Source organism: Cystoisospora suis, assembly GCF_002600585.1.
Source record: "Cystoisospora suis strain Wien I chromosome Unknown contig_3709, whole genome shotgun sequence".
In the NCBI taxonomy this organism is placed as follows: Eukaryota; Apicomplexa; class Conoidasida; order Eucoccidiorida; family Sarcocystidae; genus Cystoisospora; species Cystoisospora suis.
In genome coordinates this window covers 4561-23739 of record NW_027156504.1, presented here as the reverse complement: position 1 = coordinate 23739, position 19179 = coordinate 4561, and the positions used below count along the sequence as shown (strand labels likewise).

Here is a 19179-nt window from a genome sequence, read left to right as displayed (position 1 = left end):
AACGCGTAACCAGAGTCACAACATGACTCCGCGCTGGCATGAGCGGTGATTACGACTACAAGTAGGTGGTAGTGCTGGTTCTACACATATTCACCGATTGCTGTGTTCGCTAAATCGTCACTGAGACGGGCACCAGTGAGAATGCAGTTTTCACACGGCTGCGCATGGTCAGTTAGTCCGTCAGTCCAAGTCACTCCTGGTCCACTTATACAGAAATATACTAGTCCGCCTACTCAACGCCTGCTGCATACTGTGCTGTTAAGAGTGTTGTTCAACCCAGTTTTAGTACAAGCATGCGTGTGGGGACAGGATGAAACAATCCGAGTCCTCCCGACTCACGAGTGTGGAACGGGTATACAACGCACGCGTACTACCGCAAGCCAATTCTATTGTCCAGTTGGGAGACGACGCTGGTGGTTCTCCTTGTAGATCAGTATTCGTTTGCGCGCGCATGCACTCATGTACAAAACATATCTGTAGCTCTGCGGGGCACTCTCACACTGGCCAGGGGCATGTGAACCAACGAGGCGCTCTGCATGGTTTTTGTGTTCTTGGAAGGAACCGCTGCGATAGCTACCTCAAGCACGCTATCAACTTCGCAGTCAGCGCTGGATACAAGCCTACCTTTGGGTGGGGGCTCATGCCGCAGAACGGAAGCTGTACCCGAGGCCGGCGCGGGCGGTGCTGAGAAAGCTACGGCCAATTCAGCGATGCCGCTCCCTTTGCCGGTCTCCGCCCGGGGCGGCTCTTCAGCTCCAATCCGAGACCGCAGGAGTTCAAATAACTCTGTAGGCAACAGGAGGGACCGGACAAATAAAGAGACACCTCGCACGTCCTTTCCTGCGACAGGGTGCTTTTGTTATGCACGCCATAGCACGTCTTCGCGGCTATGCTTGTGCGAGCACATGCAGAGGACAGGCGAGTCTCCTCTCAGTCTATCGCACTGTTCTGATGCGTCACTCGACTGCCATCACCCGTCCCTGCTCCGCCAGGAAACCCGCAGCCCAACCTTCTTGCCGCGCACACCACAGTACCTTCAAACACAGGAGAAAGTGGAGATACCGAATGCTCGTCGGGCTCGAGGGACTCGGGTAACGAAGCTGAGGCAGATAAACCACCAACGCCGGCGTTGCCCGGTGCTTGGGGCGGCTGGTCATTTCTCTGCGAGCAGTTGGCTAGGCCTGCAACCCAGGGTGAGCGCCCAGAAATGCATCCCATACACACAGCATCACACGCGCGGAGGACCTCTGACAGCAGCAGTGGGAAATCCTAGCTGTTGCTCACCACGACAGCCAGCCGTGCACACAACGCGCCATAGCGGACAAGTTCACAGCCACTCGAGCTCTTTCCGAAGACTTGCGCTTCACTTCAGCGTGCTCCCTGACACTGCTGTAAGTACGTGTGACTGTCTCCAAGAGTGACAAACGGGTCGACTACAACGTCTCGACAGAAGAGAGAAGACTGTCGACGCGCTGGCCGGTGTTCGAAAAGCCCTCACAATGAGGTTACAAGTAGCAGCGCCTTACAAACAAACGAGTATCCCACCGCTCCTGAGGAGCCCCCCGAAGCGCAGACAACGAACGCAGACGGAACACAAGCAACCTGCTTTCAGCGTGTCACTTTCACAAAACGCCGGCATGCCTAGCACGACTGTAAAGATGAGCACAGGCGCCTGGATCCTGTCTATCTGACTCGTCAAGTTAGGCGTTCATCAAGAACAAGGTGGGACAAGCACACTCTTACCTCCCACAACTGCACGAATACGCTGGCGGTTGATTGGTGCTCACACACAGGCTAGCTCGAACAACGAGAACCAAGGCAGAGGATGGCCTCGCATAACTACTTCAAGAAAGCCTCAGCCCGTCAGCATCGTAGCCTGCTTTTTGAGCTGACGCTCGCTACTGAAAATACAGATGAGCAATCTTCACATCCATCGTGGTGAGGTAAGCCACTGGTGACACTTCACAGCGGCTCATCATAGAACTGCATCTGCCATCACCCGGGAACCAACAGTCGTCTCAAATCAGGTGCCCGTCCGAACCATAAGAGGCCGATAGGATTCTATGCTTTCAAAGACATCGCCATCCTGTCTTTCCTCCGAGATCTCTCTGTGCACCGTCCCACTTATATCTCTTCACAAGCACACGTAGTGGCCCACGCTAGCGTCCTCAAGCACAACGCCTTACACTCTCTGGCTATAATCTGGCCCTGCGACGCGGCTCGCTCGATTTCGGCCCCTGCAGCTGCAACGCGTAACCAGAGTCACAACACGACTCCGCGCTGGCATGAGCGGTGATTACGACTACAAGTAGGTGGTAGTGCTGGTTCTACACATATTCACCGACTGCTGTGTTCCCTGAATCTCACCACCGACAAGACTGCAGCTTTTACACGGCTGCGCATGGTCAGGTACTCCGTCACTCCAAGTCACTAAGACTATCTTGATAACATATTTATGAAATTCACCTACCCAAAAAGTGGCGAGTCCGCGTACTCAACCGGAGTGGCCGCCGCGCGCTCTCAAGCACGTGAACTAACCGGCTTCTGGATGAAACTTCCATGTATCTACCTTAAAGGTGTGCGGGCCCGGAAGCGTCCTTGCGTGTGGAGCTGGGCTAGCCGCCTCGTTAATTGTGCACATCGTCTCGTCACCTTCTCTAACACAAACAACTCCTATACTGGTACTGCAGGACCCGAAGGCAGATAGGGCTGAATGCAGAGGCCAGGCGCTGCCTACTATGAGTGTCAAGAAGAGCGAGCGTTCGCCCACGTATTGATGCACAGACACACGTGGGGACCGGGGGACACAATTCAGCTTCTCTGAACTCATGACTGTGGCACGCGGTACACACCGCACGGGTACTGTTGCAGGCCAGTTCTGTTGTCCAGTTGGGAGACAATGCTGATGTTTCTCCTTGTAGGTGAGGATTCACGCGTGTGGGTCTATGAACTTACGTACAAAAAAGAACACATGTAGATTCAGTAGCGCACCCCCGCTCCGGTGGAGCAGACGCGCACACATCAGCAACCGACTCGTGTGTTTTCTGTCTTCGAAGGAACCGCTGTCATAGCTACCATAAACACACCATTGAGTTCGCAGCCAGCGCTGACTATGACAGTACGTTTCCACAGCGGTACAGACCGCGGAACGGAAGACAACTCCGGCGTCGGCGCGACCGGGGCTGCCCCGGTTGCGACCGATTCATCGAAGCAACTCCTCTCCCAAAGCCTGGAGAAAGCGGTTCTTCAGCGCCGCCTCGAGGCCGGGGAGTTGAAACAACTCTACTGGGAGTACGCGCGCTTACACACATCTAAGACGACACTTCTCGCGTCGAATGATCTACTGCTGAAGGCTTCTCATGCCCCACTGCCACCGCGGTTCCTCACGTCTTTGCTATCCCACAGACATGCGGAGAACGTGCCAGCCTGCTACCACTCTATCTCATCCTTCTGATACGTCGCTCTACCGACATCGAAACCCGTCTCTCGCCCCGACGCCGCTGGAGAGCCCACAGTCCGTTCTTTCTTCAGCGTGCAGACAGTACCTTGGATCATAGGAGGGGAAGTCACTGACAGTTCTTCTCGCTCCCGGGCTCCGGACAAAGGCGATGATGCAGATGCTCCAGCGATGGCGGCAGCAGTAGCCCGATCAGGTCTTCGCACAGGTTGGATTTCTGTCTGTGAACAATCGCCTGGGCCTGCGAAAGTCGATAGGCCACCAAAAAAGTATCCCATACAGTCAGCTTGATACACACCAAAGGGAAAGGCAGCACTTCTGTGAACCGAAGAAAAACACAATGAGACAACTCCGAGGCCACTCGACACCATACCGGCGAATGCTGTTTCCGTCCCGAAAGTGTTCCGAAACTGCTGTCAGAACAGGCGGCCGGCTACCGGACTGAGGCAGATTGGCTCGGAGACAGCGACGCCTCCTCGGTAGACACATTCGCTGTCTTAAGCAATGTACTCAGCGACACGCAAGCAACCAAGCCATACCTAACACGACATCCGCTTTCAGCGTGACACTTTGAGAAGAAATGTCAATACCTCTCGGGAATAGTTACACGCGGCAATTAAGTATGAAACTTAGGGATCTCCGTAACGGGTGGCGGCTAAGCAGCGGATCGCGTGCAGTCTTGTCCTGCGTCTGTCCCACTTCTCTGCAGGTGGAACGGTACCCAGGTACACTATAGCGCAAACAGCGAAAATCACCACACAGAAGGGTTCCACATGATCGGTCGCATCAGATCACTGCTCCATCCGCCGCCTTCATAGTAGGCTCACAACTGACAATACACCCCCACAGGCGGTAATCACCTGTAATGTGGGGCAGAATGCCAATGTCTCTGACAGCCACTCCGGAAAGGCGCGCCACTTGCGAACTCGGAGTTGATCACACCAAAGCCATACGCATTTGATTCATTATTTTCATGATAGCTTGAAAGATAACTCATTCGGCAGCTCACCCAACGGAGACGTAGGTCCCCGGCGCGACCCATAATAGCCTATGCACTTTACAGCTCTACAAAAAAAAAACCGCCCAAGAACCTCGGGTCACGGTCGCCTCCACGCGTTCTTCTGATTCTCGCTGTCGGTATATAGGGGACACGAGATGTCGGCTGGCGCCGGCGGAACAGAGGCTTACAGTCTGCGGCTAGTAGACTCCCGAGGACTCCTTGCTCGTCTTCAAAGGCTGAAAACGCAACGGAGAAGCAAGCAACTATACAACACACTATTGTCGCGACCGGCGATCCGCAGCAATATCTGCAGGCTGGTGCCGTTCCGCGCATGTCTAGAGATTGTCGTCTCTTCTATTGCTCAGACGAGAGACAGCACAGAAACACACAACAAAGTCCCAGTGCACAGGGTCCGAAAAAGGACACCTCTCGGAAACAAAAACTGCTCTTCGCCGAAGCAGGGCTGCTCATGTTTCTATCCGCTAAGATGTGCATCTGGTGGAAACCGTCGGCGCAAATCCCGCTTCTCAGGAAAGCGACGGAATACTGCACACAACGCCACACACGCTCTGTCCGTTACACGTCCTGCTCCATCCTCTGCTAAATACCTTACCCGCCCGACGCCGTTCAGCGCGCTTTGCATACAGGAAGATTCCGCGCCCCGCGCCGATTAATGCAAATATCAACTGAAGTTTGTACTCTCTGATGGGCGTGCAGTCGGATGTGAGTATTTTCGCGGAAATAACAAACCTGAGCTGCACTTTTAGATAGGTACCCGGCGCAGAATACTACACAGTGCTTCTACCACCAGACCCAACTTAGTCCGTTAGACGGGAGACTGTGCTAGCGCGCGAACCTAGCCAGCTCGTTCATTTTTGTGGGATGATGCATCGGTGCAGAAACACTTGTAGACGGCATGGGGAAGTAGCTCGCACACCGACAAGACCCCAAGGCGCAAATGCCTTCCACGCGTTATCCTCTCTCCAGTAAATCTCCAAGGCCCCCCGACAGGGAGTATATTGATATGCGGAAAGGCAGGAGAGAGGCTGTGAACAACTCTGCATCAACGCGAGCGCCCTCGTGCATTACGTCGTTTCCCAGTAATCTTCTAGGGGCACACGACTCCGGCCAGAAATCAAAACTCACTGATACGTACTGTTGTCCCGAGAACGCCGACAGTGGCGCTTCATGAACTTACTCAGCGGCAGATCTCCGTGTGCCACCCGTAGCTGCAGGGCCGTTACAGGATCCCATGCCTGAATAGCTGCTGCAAACGCTTAGCACCGACAGTGACCGACAAGAGACGTCAAAACACAATAGTAGAGAAACAGCTGCTGCGGCGCAAAAAACTTTCTTCACTGCTTACACAGACTGCTGTTCTATGTAAGCCACGGCTCGTCACACTCTGGCTGCTCCTTACTGAGTGATGACAGATGCTTCCTATCTAGTCGACCAGATCTCATGCCAGTGTCCCCCCCTTCCCTTCGGGCGTTCGCTCCATGAGAACGGCAAGATGGTTTGTAGAGCTCCGCGTGATGTTCCCCACAGGAATCCTCTATTCTGCTTTCCGAACTGAGGCTAGCTCGCGCCTCTGCGGACATTTCCTGTGTTGCCTTGTATCCCAAAGCGAGCTCGAGCGCGTTCATCATTCGCCCTCCTCCAAACCCAGGCGTCGGGTGCGAACAACAAACTCTGGGCTGTCCAGAAGGAGCGTGACTTCGCCGGAGCGACGCTCACCCTCCGCTTCTGTCAAACTTGTCTCCGCCGCAGCCGACAAAAGATAGTGTGCACTACCTTCCCGGCTGACAGTAGCGCGAACGCGACAACCAGTGACGCAGCCGGTGCAGCTTTCACACCGCGCGATTCACAGCAGCCAAATACGATGAACGAGGAATGTCGCGGAGAACGGGCACTGGCTGGTACCTTGGTAGACAGTTTCAAGAGTACAACACCGAGTGGACCCAAGTGATCGTTGTCTCGCCTTCCCCAAAACGCAGTTACTTACCTGAGGCCTCGGCGACAAGGGCCGCATGTGCCTTAGCTTCAGTCCCCTGTCCTCGACTCGGCATAAGCTCTGCAAACAACCTCGCTCGAATGTCGCGCGTGTATGAGCCAACAGCTGTCACCGCCTGTCGCAGGAGGAGCTTCAGTGTAGCGTCGGTCACGCCAAGAATTGTCCAACAGCGGCGAAGCCCGCATGCTAACGCCGTTGTCGCGACGTGACGCAGAGCCCGGTCCAAACTCACACGCCTGGTTAGCGCGGGATCACAAAATACCCTTGACATCTTCATCAGAGTGATTTGTCCCTGTAACGCGGAGACGACTACGGCGTTGATCTGCGAGCGTGTCGGCGTCCCTTCCATTTCCAACTCGTTCATGCTCGCCGCCAAGGATTTCAGCCTCTGAACCTCCTCCGCTTCAAGAATTTCAATCCACGACTTTCTCTCTGCAGCTGCCGAAGCATGCGCACACTAGAAGCGTCACATTCGTCAGCATTTTTACGGCCATGTGAAGGGTACTACGACACCAGTTGACGGACGTGCGAAACCCACACTCCAACCGGACAAGACGCCACAGCGCTGGAGTGTTGCTTTTCACGCTAGACGACTCCGAGAAATCGTTACCGGGAGAATTGCCACCTCCATTCAAGATGCGGATTCTGAGATCGTGAGGTTAGTAACACTGGTGTGCCTATACCCTCACGATCCCAGAATTCTGAGTCGTTCGCACGACAGACACTGAGGAAAACTCTCACCAGCTAATGGGCCACCCGTCGCACGAACCCACTATGAAAAGCAGCATCTGGGCCGGGACTGCCTGACCCTCTGTTCTTCCTCCGTTCTCTGATCCCCTTTCAAAATCGAATCCGCTTGCAGCTCACCAGTTGCGCGGCGGCAGAGGGTATAGTCTGCGCGAGAAAGCTCGTCCGCGACCTCGTTTGAGAGGAGGAGGTAGGAGACGCTGGCCGCGCGCGCAGAGTCGAGCTCGGGAGGCATCTCTGCGCAGATGCGAAAAACAAACCACGAAGATCACGAAAGGCACGAGCCTGCCGAGGCGTATCCAGCTCGCGGAACGGAGGAAGCGTTGCTGCACCGGCGTGGTGAACAATACCCGCGCCCGCACAGAGGAAGAGTGATAACGTAACTAAGCGACAAAACCACACTTTCGCTCTGAGAGCGTGCGGTCGCCGCTCGGCTAAACTGACCGTGGGCCAGCCACTACACCTGACGACTGCTCAGGCTCCTGCTCCGGTACTGGTCCTCCGTGATAAGCCAGCCCCCACACGGCTGGTTCTGTTTGCTCTGTCAAGAGTGACAACCAGCTTTTGGGCAGGGTTTGCACAGCTTAGCCCTGAACACACACTGTAGCGGCTCACATTCGAAAGTCGAGTCAGGTTTACACAAAAACAACAGCTCTAAGAATCTGCTGATCAATAGTACGCAGAAGAATCCGACTAACTTGCATACGGTCCGACATTGCCGACGAGATCCCTGTAAGTTTCTCCCAAGGATTCAGTCGTCCCCGACTCATCACTCCGGCCTGCAGACAGCCGCGGACCGTGAAAACGCCGCCGGGTACATCGGGCTGCATATACGTTTAAAAATTTATAAGTCTCGTGACCCGGTCCCGCTGTGATCTCACCGACCGAGAGCGCCGCTGAAGCGCGCAGCACTCAGGTCTAACAGCGGACAAGTTCACTCCCTTCTGAGAGAATTCTGTCCGCATGCTCTCCCATTGTAAATTGTTCTCTGACAATCGGCTGTCGCGACATATGACTAGCTTTAGGTGGAGCGGATCAACTAAGTTCCTGAGGAAAAGGCCAGAAAAAGCCAGTTGTGCTCCGGCCTCGAACCTCCCTTTTTTTGAGGAGCGTCCCGCGAACGCCAGGTGGAGACACAAACTTCACGGATGAGTGCCCGCCGCACGAGCCTCATAGGTCAAGGAGCCGAAGGAAACAACGCCGAAAAGAACCGAAATCACCTATCTGCCTTGTCGCCCCCAGAGCCACTTCCAGGGCTCGTGCGAACGGATATACATGTAGCTGAATACATGCGATATGAACGGTACCCTGCAGCTGCCACCTAGCCACGCCTCTCCGTGAAGTTCAAAGCGCTAAACGCACGAGGGAACAGGCGCCGTTGGCCTGGATGTAACTCTGGCAGTCGTTGCACTCGTTCTCGAGCTCGCAACACGCTCGGCCAAATAGGGAAAAGCAACAGACGGACCCATTTGCATGGCTGCCTGAAGAAGAAAGTCCAATCCGTCATCTTGATAGTGACGGTCACGCCCGTCACTATAAAGATGGCCAGAAGGTGCTGGCATTCAACGTAATCCGATGCGCTTGGTACATCACATTACCCCACCACTAGGTGAAGTTCCGTGCTGCTAGGATGCGCCAGCTGTCATGTCAACAGCTCCTGTCGGTACGCAGGAGCTTGACTGCTTTCGATCTCTACAGTCTCTTCGGTCCAGGTCTCTCTGCCAGCGCAGCTCCACGTATCATTCCACTTCTTCATATACACATAGGTACGTAGTGGATGTTTCCGAACGTCGCGGAACATCGACTTACAGTCTTCGGCTATAACTCGCCCCAGCACGCCTCGCTTGTCTCCAGCGCCTAGCCAGGCAATAGACACATAAATGCAAATCATGCTACTGCGACGGGGCGGACTGTGTAGCAATACCACCTGCAGCACGGCCGTTTCCGCGGCCAGCAGGGTCATTCTTGGAAGGCGATGCTGACACCGCTACACTTCCAGACCGACTGGGAAATTTCTCCAAATGAGGGAGACACAGATCCTGATTCACGTGCCGAAACGTCGGGACTACTGTCTAGTTACAAGATAGGCCTCCAGCGTGGAAATGTAACGCGCACCCCACGTTAACAGGCCAGCTAGTGTATCTCATGTATCTATTCAGATGGCCTGTGTGGAACGGACGTGGCCCTAGCACTGGCCGCTGACTGCCAACGCACTGTGTACCAGGGCGTTGAACGGCGCGATGAAGCCTTCTGTTCGCTTTCTTCGTGTTTCCTGCCCCGCTCCGGCGAGCTCTCGCGCGACTAATGCTGTACGGATACTACGATGTTCCATGCCAAAGTTTAACGCGGGCTACACCCGGGTTCTGGTGGGCAACGCAATATTGGACCCGAGGTGAGTACAGGGTTGCGGCGGTAGTTCACACAGATGCCATAGTCTTATAGTGCGCAACTCCACAACCCCCACATCACGGCAGCTCTCTAGCTGAGACAACACCAGCGCGAAAGTCTACGTGAATATGCGAGAGCTCACACACAGTGGGCTAGTGCACAAACACTTGCAGACTGCACCCAGCGGTAGCCCCGGGTCGGGTACGTCACCGAGTCCGAAGCCCTACGAGTTTCTCCTTCTTGTCATGCAGTCGACAGTCACGGCCTTTCGACACCGAGCACTTAGGCGGGACGAAAGGACAGAAAGGGCCTGTCTACGATAGCTCGCAGAGTCGGGTGTCCCCGCGGATCGATCCTCGCACTCGCGGATGCCTCTGCCAAAACGCGAACCCGTCTAGATGTAGTGTTGCCTCTACGGCCGCAGCAGCGAGGCACAAGCTTACTTAGTTTCAGCCTCCCGGATGTGACCCACATCACCGCATGCTGTAGGAAATTCCACGACTCAATGGCCGCTGCGAAGACTGGAAAAGAGCACCGACAGGACACGGTTCACAGAACGGACTAAGGAAACGACAGCCGCACGTAGGGGATCCACCTCCCCTGCTACTGTATACCTCTGATGTGAGCAACTCAATCACTCTCCATGTCCGTCACGCCCGGGCACACGAGACACGGAAAGACGGCTCTTTGGCATATGCTGGATCAACCAATACCTCATCTCACGGTGCACCGAGGCCCAACCTCACACCCCGTCCCCGTTCCCTCAAATGATCATGAAGATTGTTTCTGCGGCTCTGCCGCGTTTAGTGCGAATGCACTTTTGTCATCCGCTAAACCCGTCTCGTTCAGTGACTTCGCGGATCAAGTCCGGGTTCGGCTCAGCTATGCACCACTACCACACCAACCGTCACGTTCAGTCTATCGCTTCCGGACTGCGCGGCCCCTGCGGCCGGCGCAACGACGAAATACAACACGTGGACGGCTCGACACCGGAAAACTCTTGGCTCCCACTGTCAGACGTTTAGACACAGCAGGGTGGAATGTCTTTCGCTCGGTTTCAACGTTTTATAAGAAAACGCACGCAAGACCACGCACCAGCATCAGCAGAAGAGCCGTCAAAAGCAACGAGGTGTTTTCATTGAGTACGGAATGCTGTGGAGTGGTCCGCCGCTGGGTGACGGCAAGAAACAGAAACCAGGAGTGGGCCAGGTGCTCGCCAAGAAATTCCATGATACTTAACCACTAACCTGATCTTTCGGCCGCGAGAGCCTTCAGTGCCTTGGAATCGCCCCTGCTCCGCACACCCGGTACCAGATCCGAAAAAACTTCGGCTCGCTGCCGCCGCGTGCGTCCCCCAATATCGGCCAAGGCCAGTCGAAGTAAGACCTTCAGCGTGGCTTGTGTTACCCCGAGGAGTCTCCAAGAACGGCGAAGCTCGCATGCTAACGCCATAGTGGCCCCGTGACCGAAAGCCCCGGATAGATCTATGCGCCTTTTCACGACGGTGTCTGTGTATACCCTTGACATCTTCAGCAAAGTGATCTGCCCCTGTAATGCGGAGACGACTAAGGAGTTGATCTGAGAGCGTGTCGGCATCTCTTCCGATTCAAACGCGCTCATGCTCGCACGCAAGGCTTTCAGCCTCCCAACCTCCTCCGCTTCTAAAAGCGCGAACCATGCCTTCCTCTCCGCAGCTGCCAAGGCAGGGCACACCAGGATCATGGCACCTCGGCCATTCCAAACTAGCGCGAACGCTCCGACACGAGCTGACGAAGGTACGAAACCCACACTCCACCACAAGACGTCACAATGGCGATGTGTTCTTTTATCTGTATGACTAACAGAACCCAGTGGTCTCGTTACTCAGTGGGCTTGTTACCACCAGCATCAGTCAGGCCCATTCATGATGACCGGTAGGACGCGTCTGCGCTACGCGCTCACGGTTCCAGCTTTGTGAGTACACACCGAGTCATCTGTAGAACAGACACTCCAAAATCCCCCACCACCTGATGTGTCATCCGTCGCACGAACGCACTATCACAAGTAGCATCTGCGGCGCGACTGCTTCGCCCTCTGTTTCTTTTCCTCTCTCCTGTCCACTTTCGGCCCGAATCAGTCTGATGCTCACCAGTCGCGACAGGAGACTGCGTGTAGTCGGAGCAGGAAATCTCCAGCGCGACCTCGTTGGAGAGAGTCAGGTACGAGGAGGCATCCGCGATCCGGGAGGCCTCGTCCCTGTGAAAAATCGCTGTTTAGACGCAAGAGGAGTGGGAAGACCGGGGTAACAAACGGGCCGAGGAGAGCATTCACAAAATGTGCGACTGACGAGAACCCGAGACGGGTGTAGATATACAAAAGCGAGTACGCCTCTCCCCAAGCGGTGCGCGGTTAGATCTTCCCGGAGTTCAAAACCGCTGCACGCGGGAAGGACCAGGCAATACGCACCTGATACAACCGTAACAGCACGCTGCTGTCAGTGGCAATACGTTCCGAGCTGACACAGGGTGCTAAATTAGTCAGCGACGACGAGCAGACAAGCTCTGCACCGCGGTCGCATCTTCTTCGTTGTCGTTTTTACACGTTCAGAAAAAATACCGAGCTTCACACCGCGGAGTGTCTGCATTCGAAGTGGCTCACAGGACTGTAGTGCTCGGCAGCCACCTCATGGGCCGCATCACTGCGTGAAGCTCCCCACTGCCAACATGCGCCAGTCGTCAAAAGCTAGTGAAAAGCCCCCCACCATCCCCAAGCTCTAGAGTTCTCTTCCGACAGTGTCTCCCGGCCTACGCAGCTCCGATAGCTTTTCACTTATTCGAACAGGAGTGTGCACGTACACAACAGGCGTCGCTTGCGCCAGGCACAACAGCTTACAGTCTGTAGCCAACAGTTGCCCGAGCCTCCCCTGCTCGTCTTCAGAGCCTGAGAACGCCAGAGAGACACCACTACTCAACGCGCTGCACTGTTGATTTTGGCCAGCGACAAGCAACTATGTCTGGAAGCTGATGCTGTTACTTGACAACTTGATCGGGACTACCTCTCACACGCGAGGGACAACAAGCGAAAGCACGCTTTCGCGAGAAGGTCGACGTTCAGATCCTTCGTCAATCTAAGTCTCCGATTTGCTGAGCCCTGTCAGTACTTCGGCTATATTAGTCATGCGCGCACCTCAGGAAGCGCTGCCGTCTTCACCTGAATGAAATGCTCATGCACTGTCCAAACCTATAGGAGAGAAACACGCGCACTGCGCCCGGGGGCTCCCGCGGCGCCAGTTTTGATTAGAAAGCGACGCACAACCTTCCAGGCGAGAGTGCAAACCCTGTCGGTTCGCTTCCCTCCGTACCTTAGATCGTCAGTTCAGCAGATTCAGGCTTTTTACCATAGTATGCAGACCGAGCAATTCAGGAATCAAAACTAATGACAACAGTCAACTTCTATGCTGCGCGGCGCGCTGTTCAGACGGATTACTGGGTGGGTCCTCCCGCATTGCCTACTTCTGCTGGTGCCGTCTCCTATTACATACTACAGAACGCTCGGACCACCACACCCAGCAAGCTCCCTGGTCGGCGCAGTGTCAGCGGGCCCAACTCTGCGTCACCGTGCGCACTCAGAGAAAGTGCAGCCGCGCAGACACACTTGTAGACAGCATGCAGCAGCAGTTCTAGGCCGGGAAGACACCAAGGCGTGCACACAAAAACAGACTTCGTCCGATTCGTCCCTCTTGGTAGTCATTCCCTTGTCACAGCCACTCCAACAAACAGCGCACACGCCTGCGGAATGGCCGGCGAAAGGCTCTGGACTGGATGACACCAACCGTGAACGCGAAGAATGTGGAAATCTTGTGCAGCTTCTTATGTGCACGGAAGGCCCCAACAAGAATGGGGGCTCTCTGAACCATAGTGCTGCACCTGCCGCGACAGCGCCGCCACGTCGTGAACTTACTCAGCGTCAGGTCTCCCGATGCTATCCACTTCCGCACACTCCTGAGAAGATTCCATGTCTGAATATCTGCTGCAAATACTGGAAAAAAACACCGAATGAAAAGGCATGGCCAGTAAGTATCACTAACTGTAGTTGCACGTTCCAGGTATGCCAAAAACCGAAAGTGGAGATATTACGCGTACGTCTCGACAACGGAAAACTCCTCTCCCGGTCTCCCGGCCTCAAGACCAAGTTCGGTCCCCCGTGCCCCCCGTGATACAAGTGACCGGTTTCTACGGCTCCTGTTCCCGGTTTTCCCGCCCTCCATCTCCCGCGTATTTGCTGTGGTGACTAATTCAGTTACTACAGAGAATAGTTTCTGAGGTGGCCCAGCTGCAGACGACGTCGTTGGTCCTGGCAAACTGTCTGCACTGCCTGACAGCCTAGAAAACGGGGTATACAGAAGCAAGATAACGCGGACCTCACTTCTGGAAACGCTGACCTGATCCTTCAGTCGCAAGAGCTTTGAGTGCCTTGGGGTCCACCCCCCGCCGCAGTCGCGGTAACACACCCGCAAACAATTCCCCTCTGGAGATCGACGTTCTCTGCCCAGCAGCGGGCAAGGCATGGCGAAGTAAAGCCGTCAGGGTAAAGTCGGTCACGCCAAGAGCTCGCCAGCAAAGACGAAGCTCTCGAGCTAGCTCCATCGTTGGACCATGAGACGCAGCGGATGTCAGATTGAGGCCCCCGCGCGCAGCGGATGCGGGAAAGACTCTCGACATTCTCAACAGAGTTATTTGTGCTTGTAAAGCTGAGACAAGTAACCTGTTGATATCAAAGCGTGTTGGCATCTCGTGCGCTTGAAACGCGTCTATGCTCGCACGCAGAGACTTCAATCTCTCTCCCTCTTCCGCCTCCAGAACTCCGAGCCACAGCTTCCTCTCCTCAGCTGCAGACTCAGAGGCGCGAACGATATGAAACAGTCTGACGATACCGCAGACACGTGAAAGCCACTGAGACAACACGAGCAACTTACGGAAGCTCCCTCGCGCTAAGGGCTTACATGATCGATCGTCCTTCCCTGCTGCGCACCCAGGAGGAGCAAACAGTTCGGTTATTATCGGGTGCTCCTGGCCGCTAGGACGGGATAAGTGAAAATACCAAAACACCCGAGTCCGCACCTCTCGAGCCCTGATTGGTCATTGCTTTACACTACAGGCATCGATCCACGCGCCAGTCTCCGAAGCTGCCCGTTCACTGAGCCATCACCATTCGCCCACTGCCTTTGAAATTCGAGTGCGCTTGCTGCTCACCTGTTGCTACACGTGACGAGATGCAGTCGTGGCGTCTAACTCCTCGTGCCACCTCGATTGAGAGGAGGAGATGTGCGAACGCCTCCTCTACCTCGGGAGAGTCGTACTTGCAAGGACTCGCTGCTCAGCATGCCGGACCCAGGAGGCACACAGAGAAGAGCAGACGCGTTCAAATATGGATCAGCAGCTGCCACACTCGTTCCGGGAAACAGAATCTACACTCCCATTGTAGCAACTCGTGATAAACTGATTGCACACCCGGACAGATTTCTACGCCTGCTTCCTCACTGCACGGAGACGGGCAAGTCACTTCGTCTGATACCTTTGTCAACGCCTGGCCCGGCTAGTATAGCAGAGTAGCTCCCGTCTGCTCTACCCGCACGCTAGCCTACCGATCTCCGTTCAAGGTACTCTGCCTTCCACAATCTGTAGGGGATCACCTTTCGGAGCTGGATCAGCCGACGGCACTTGGTCCGCAGGACGATCGACATCGCCGGCCACGAAGCGGTCTGTTTCCTGCAGTGGGGGCGGTGGCGTAGCCTCGCTTGGCAAACCATCACGTGGACCTGCGTGCAGTCACCGGTTCGTCAGAGCGGCAAGGCGTACACGTGCAAGCCATGTTCGAGCGCCTTACCGGGCTCTCTCTGCATGACCGGCCGCCCACGTCGGCGAATCACGTGGCATCCGTCTGCGGTAATGGACACGTCCTTAAGAGACAAGAAATCCTGGACACCCTGGACTTGTCCGTTCAGCCCAGACTGTTTCTCAGCTCGCTGCTGTGGCGACGTAGGAGCGACTCCGGCTGACGTGGAGTGACTGTGTTTTGAGGGAAACAAAAAGGAAGTATAGGACTTCTGTTTCTGTTTGTCCTGAAAGGCCTCGCAGTCCGTGGAGGCGGCGTGCACCCGCTGTGTCCTCGCCGTCCCGCAAAGGGTCCGGAGGAGGAGCGCAGATGGAGGCCGACGCAGCATGATGAAACTGCCTTCAGTGTGAGACTTTCGGGACGTCAGCACTTCTCGGAAACGGTTGCACACACATAGAAGCATAAAATACATGGCCCGCACTGTCGCGTTCCCAAGACTCTACGAGCCCAGATCGTTACGCACCAGAGCAACCAGGCGGGTCGCTGCCTTGTTTACTTGTACGGGCCCGCTGCAGAAGGCGTAGCCAGCTGTGACGCCAAAACAGATATTTACTTAAGCAGCAAAGTAAACAACCAACATCCTTTCACACGTTTGCTTCGGAACTGGTAGGTTGGCGGCTTTCGTCAAAGCGCTTTCAGCTGAGGCTCGAAATCAATCTCATAGAGAAACTGTGTTCGGACGGAGAAAGACGGAAAAAAACAGAAGTCAGGAAGAGCCGCTTCACGAGACTAGGTCGCCATGCGCTTCACTTGCCATAATGCAGTATGCACACATCGGAGCTGCCCCAAGGAACAACCCAGGAAAGCTCAGCCACTCTTTACTTCTGCAGTCCGCTTCCGGATCGCTATCTCAGCCTGGAGGATCCCTGCGAAAACCCTCTCGCTTCTCTATACACGGGTAGGCGCGCATCTTCTGGGTGTCGCTACCTGGGCCAGCAACTTACAGTCTCTGGCTAGAATTTGTCCGAGTGTGCCGCGCTTGTCTTCAGCGCCTAAGAATGCAACACGGAGACAGCACACCACGCGCTGGTCTACTGAGATGACTGCCCTGCAGGGGGGTGCGTCAGCGCGGGGCATGGAAGCTGATGCTGCTGCCGGTGTCTCCATAGTCTCTTGTCTTCCTGTTTCTTCGACACCAGCGGGGTCTAGGGTTACATAACTACTTCTCACCCAGACAGAAGCGTCTAGAAGACCCCAACCAGAATGCAAAACTCAAGGGTACACCCTGCTTCACCTGCTGCGGCACCAACACCGCCTCGTGATTGACTTACTCAGCTTCAGGTCTCCTGACGCAACCCACTTCAGCAGACTCTCTAGGAGATTCCTTGCCTGGATATCTGCTGCAAAAACTGGAAAAAGAGCGCCGACTGGAAGCACACTACCAATAAGTACAACCAACCATAGTTGCGCCCTTCACGTTCGCCTCCCCTGTCCACATATATCCTTTTTACGAACATACACGGAAACTCAGAAGATCCACAGCCCGGCGTGCCGAAGACGGGAGGTGAGGTGCTGTCGGGCATACGCCTCATCAACCGGCATCTCTCGCTACCCGTGCGACCTCAGGCTCGGACCCCATGCCCTTCGTGGCATCAATAGCCAGCTGCTCCGGCTCGCGCCTCCTATTTTACTCGGCTTGGACATCTGGCTACTCTCTGAGGATGCCTATTTCAGGTACAACAGAGAACGACAGGTGAGCTGGCCCAGGTGAAGCGGCATCCAGTGGCCTCCTCCTGCCACATCACCAACCGAACAGAGGTCGAAAGCTATTCTACTTCGCTCACCAGTTTAGCACCAGGTCAAGGTGAAGCCGAAGGCGCAGCAGCATCACACGTGGGCACTGCTCCCCGCCAGAAAAAGAGCGAAGTACCGTACTAAGCCTGATGCTGTGAAGACGCGGGAACGGATTGGAAGTGGGCTGCCAAGACAGAGAAACACTAAAACTAACAAGGCGCTCATCACACCGCCTTCCACGATACGTGACAACTGACCGTCTCCCTCAGCCGCAAGAGCCTCGTGTGCCTTGGGATCGACCCCGTGCCGAACATTCGGCATCAAGTCGCGAAAAAGATCCACTCGGGACGCACGTGTCTGCGTCCCAACGGTAGCCACAGCTAGTTGGAGTAATGTCTTCAATGTAGAATCGGTCACGCCGAGAGCTCCCCAACAACGACGAAGCTCTCGAGCTAGGACCAGGGTTGGAGTGTGGCGCGCAGCGTCGGCCAGATTCAGCCGTTTGCGACCGTCACGTTCCGGGAAGGCCCGTGACATTCTCATCAACGTGATATGTCCTTGTAAAGCCGAGACAAGTAAGCTGTTGATATGAGAGGCCGTCGGTATTTCTTCCGCTTCGAACGAGTCCATACTTGCGCGCAAAGACTCCAATCTCTGTTCCTCTTCTGCTTCCATGACTCCGGTCCACAACTCCGTCTCCTCAACTGCCCACACACGGGAAGCACCGGAGTGTAACACACACCTGCAGTCCCACGCCCATGTGACACAACCTCTTCAGACTCGAAGGGCGCTGCAAGACCAGGTTCCTGGAACTTGAACGAGGCGGAAAGAGGTCGCTTTTGGGTGACAAAATGTTTCGCGTCCTGCACAGTCCCACGATCTAAGAGGCCCGTGCCTAGGAGGTGCAACTGAGCTCATTCGTAAAGACAATCGACGCGAGTCGTGTGAGTGCTTCTCCATACATGGCGTTGCACCACTCATGCGACACACTCTAGTTTTGCACTCTTTCCAGAGACCAGCGTGCCATCGCTCGCGCGTACGCAGTGCGAAGGAGCATTTTAAGTAAGTGTGCATGGCTCTCCGCTGCTCATTCTCCCTCCGGGCCTTTTCAGCCCGAGTGCAACTGCAGCTCACCGGTTGCGATGCGAGCCTGAGTGAAGTCATCGCGGGATAATCCCTCTGCGGCATCGTTGGAGAAGATGAGAAATGCGACCCCCCCTCCCGCCTGGAATGAGTCGCCGTAGCCAGCTGTTTCAAGATCAACCGGGACACACGAAGCGAGGTGGCCAGGGGGCGAGTGAGAAGCGTTAGCGTATACAGATCGAAGGCGAGGTGCTGCGCGCGGCCAAGTGGAGGGACCTTAGAAGAGCGATGACCCGACTATGCAATGTGGCAAGACTCCGGATCTGGAAGATACTGCCAGGCACAGTGCACGCCACTCACTCGACCTCTTGACTTCTCCAGGCGGTCTGGCCACTCCTCCTCGGCTACAGGAGTTGAACAGCACGGCTGTTTTTACTTCGTGCACACGTCGCGATAGTCGTTTCTGCCGAATATAAGCACGACTGCACCCTCGGACCCCCTTTTACCTTCTGAGGATGATTCAGTCAAAGGCGGTGCAGAAGGGTTCACAGCGTCCTTTACGGCATGGTCACTTTCCTGGGGTGGCCTGGCTGGCTGCGAAAAACTGCTTGCGCCTGAAGGTGCCCGCATGCCAGAAAGTACCGCACAGACGCATTCCCTCGATAATGAAGAGTACTGGTGACCGCTATGGACCGCTGGTCCCGCGTCATTCGAACCACCCGCTAAACCATGCGGCACTCAGACATAATCCCAAAGCTCCCCCCACTTGCTATTCTGTTGGGAGCCGTTTGGTGGTTCTCTGCCGTGACAACATATACCGGCACTTCCCAAGAAATAGAGCGGCTGGGCGTTCTGAACACAGGACTTGGCGAATCCCCAAGT

General features: G+C 55.3%; 3 protein-coding genes across 3 annotated transcripts; all 3 read right to left on the bottom strand.

The window, feature by feature from the left end:
• Positions 1-3014: 3014 nt before the first annotated feature.
• On the bottom strand, positions 3015-6526 carry CSUI_007143 (uncharacterized protein). Its single transcript, XM_068067293.1, has 3 exons — positions 6463-6526; positions 4646-4693; positions 3015-3994 (listed from the first exon to the last, which is right to left on the bottom strand). Exon 3 carries the CDS (start codon positions 3826-3828, stop codon positions 3430-3432), a length of 399 nt encoding a protein of 132 aa, XP_067920733.1. The 5' UTR covers positions 3829-3994; positions 4646-4693; positions 6463-6526; the 3' UTR covers positions 3015-3429.
• Positions 6527-11800: 5274 nt separating this feature from the next.
• On the bottom strand, positions 11801-16818 carry CSUI_007142 (uncharacterized protein; the record flags this gene model as incomplete). The annotated part of the gene is made up of 7 exons (XM_068067292.1): positions 11801-11841; positions 12478-12525; positions 13546-13623; positions 14027-14473; positions 15278-15403; positions 16425-16472; positions 16752-16818. Coding segments are annotated over 7 exons (855 nt in total), but the record flags the coding sequence as incomplete, so codon positions are not given.
• Positions 16819-18349: 1531 nt separating this feature from the next.
• Positions 18350-18909, bottom strand: CSUI_007141 (uncharacterized protein; the record flags this gene model as incomplete). The annotated part of the gene is made up of 2 exons (XM_068067291.1): positions 18350-18462; positions 18804-18909. Coding segments are annotated over 2 exons (219 nt in total), but the record flags the coding sequence as incomplete, so codon positions are not given.
• Between the last annotated feature and the right edge of the window lie 270 nt (positions 18910-19179).

Excerpts from the sequence above, each read along its gene's own strand:
- CSUI_007143 (XM_068067293.1), bottom strand. The coding sequence starts at position 3,828 with ATGGTGTCGAGTGGCCTCGGAGTTGTCTCATTGTGTTTTTCTTCGGTT.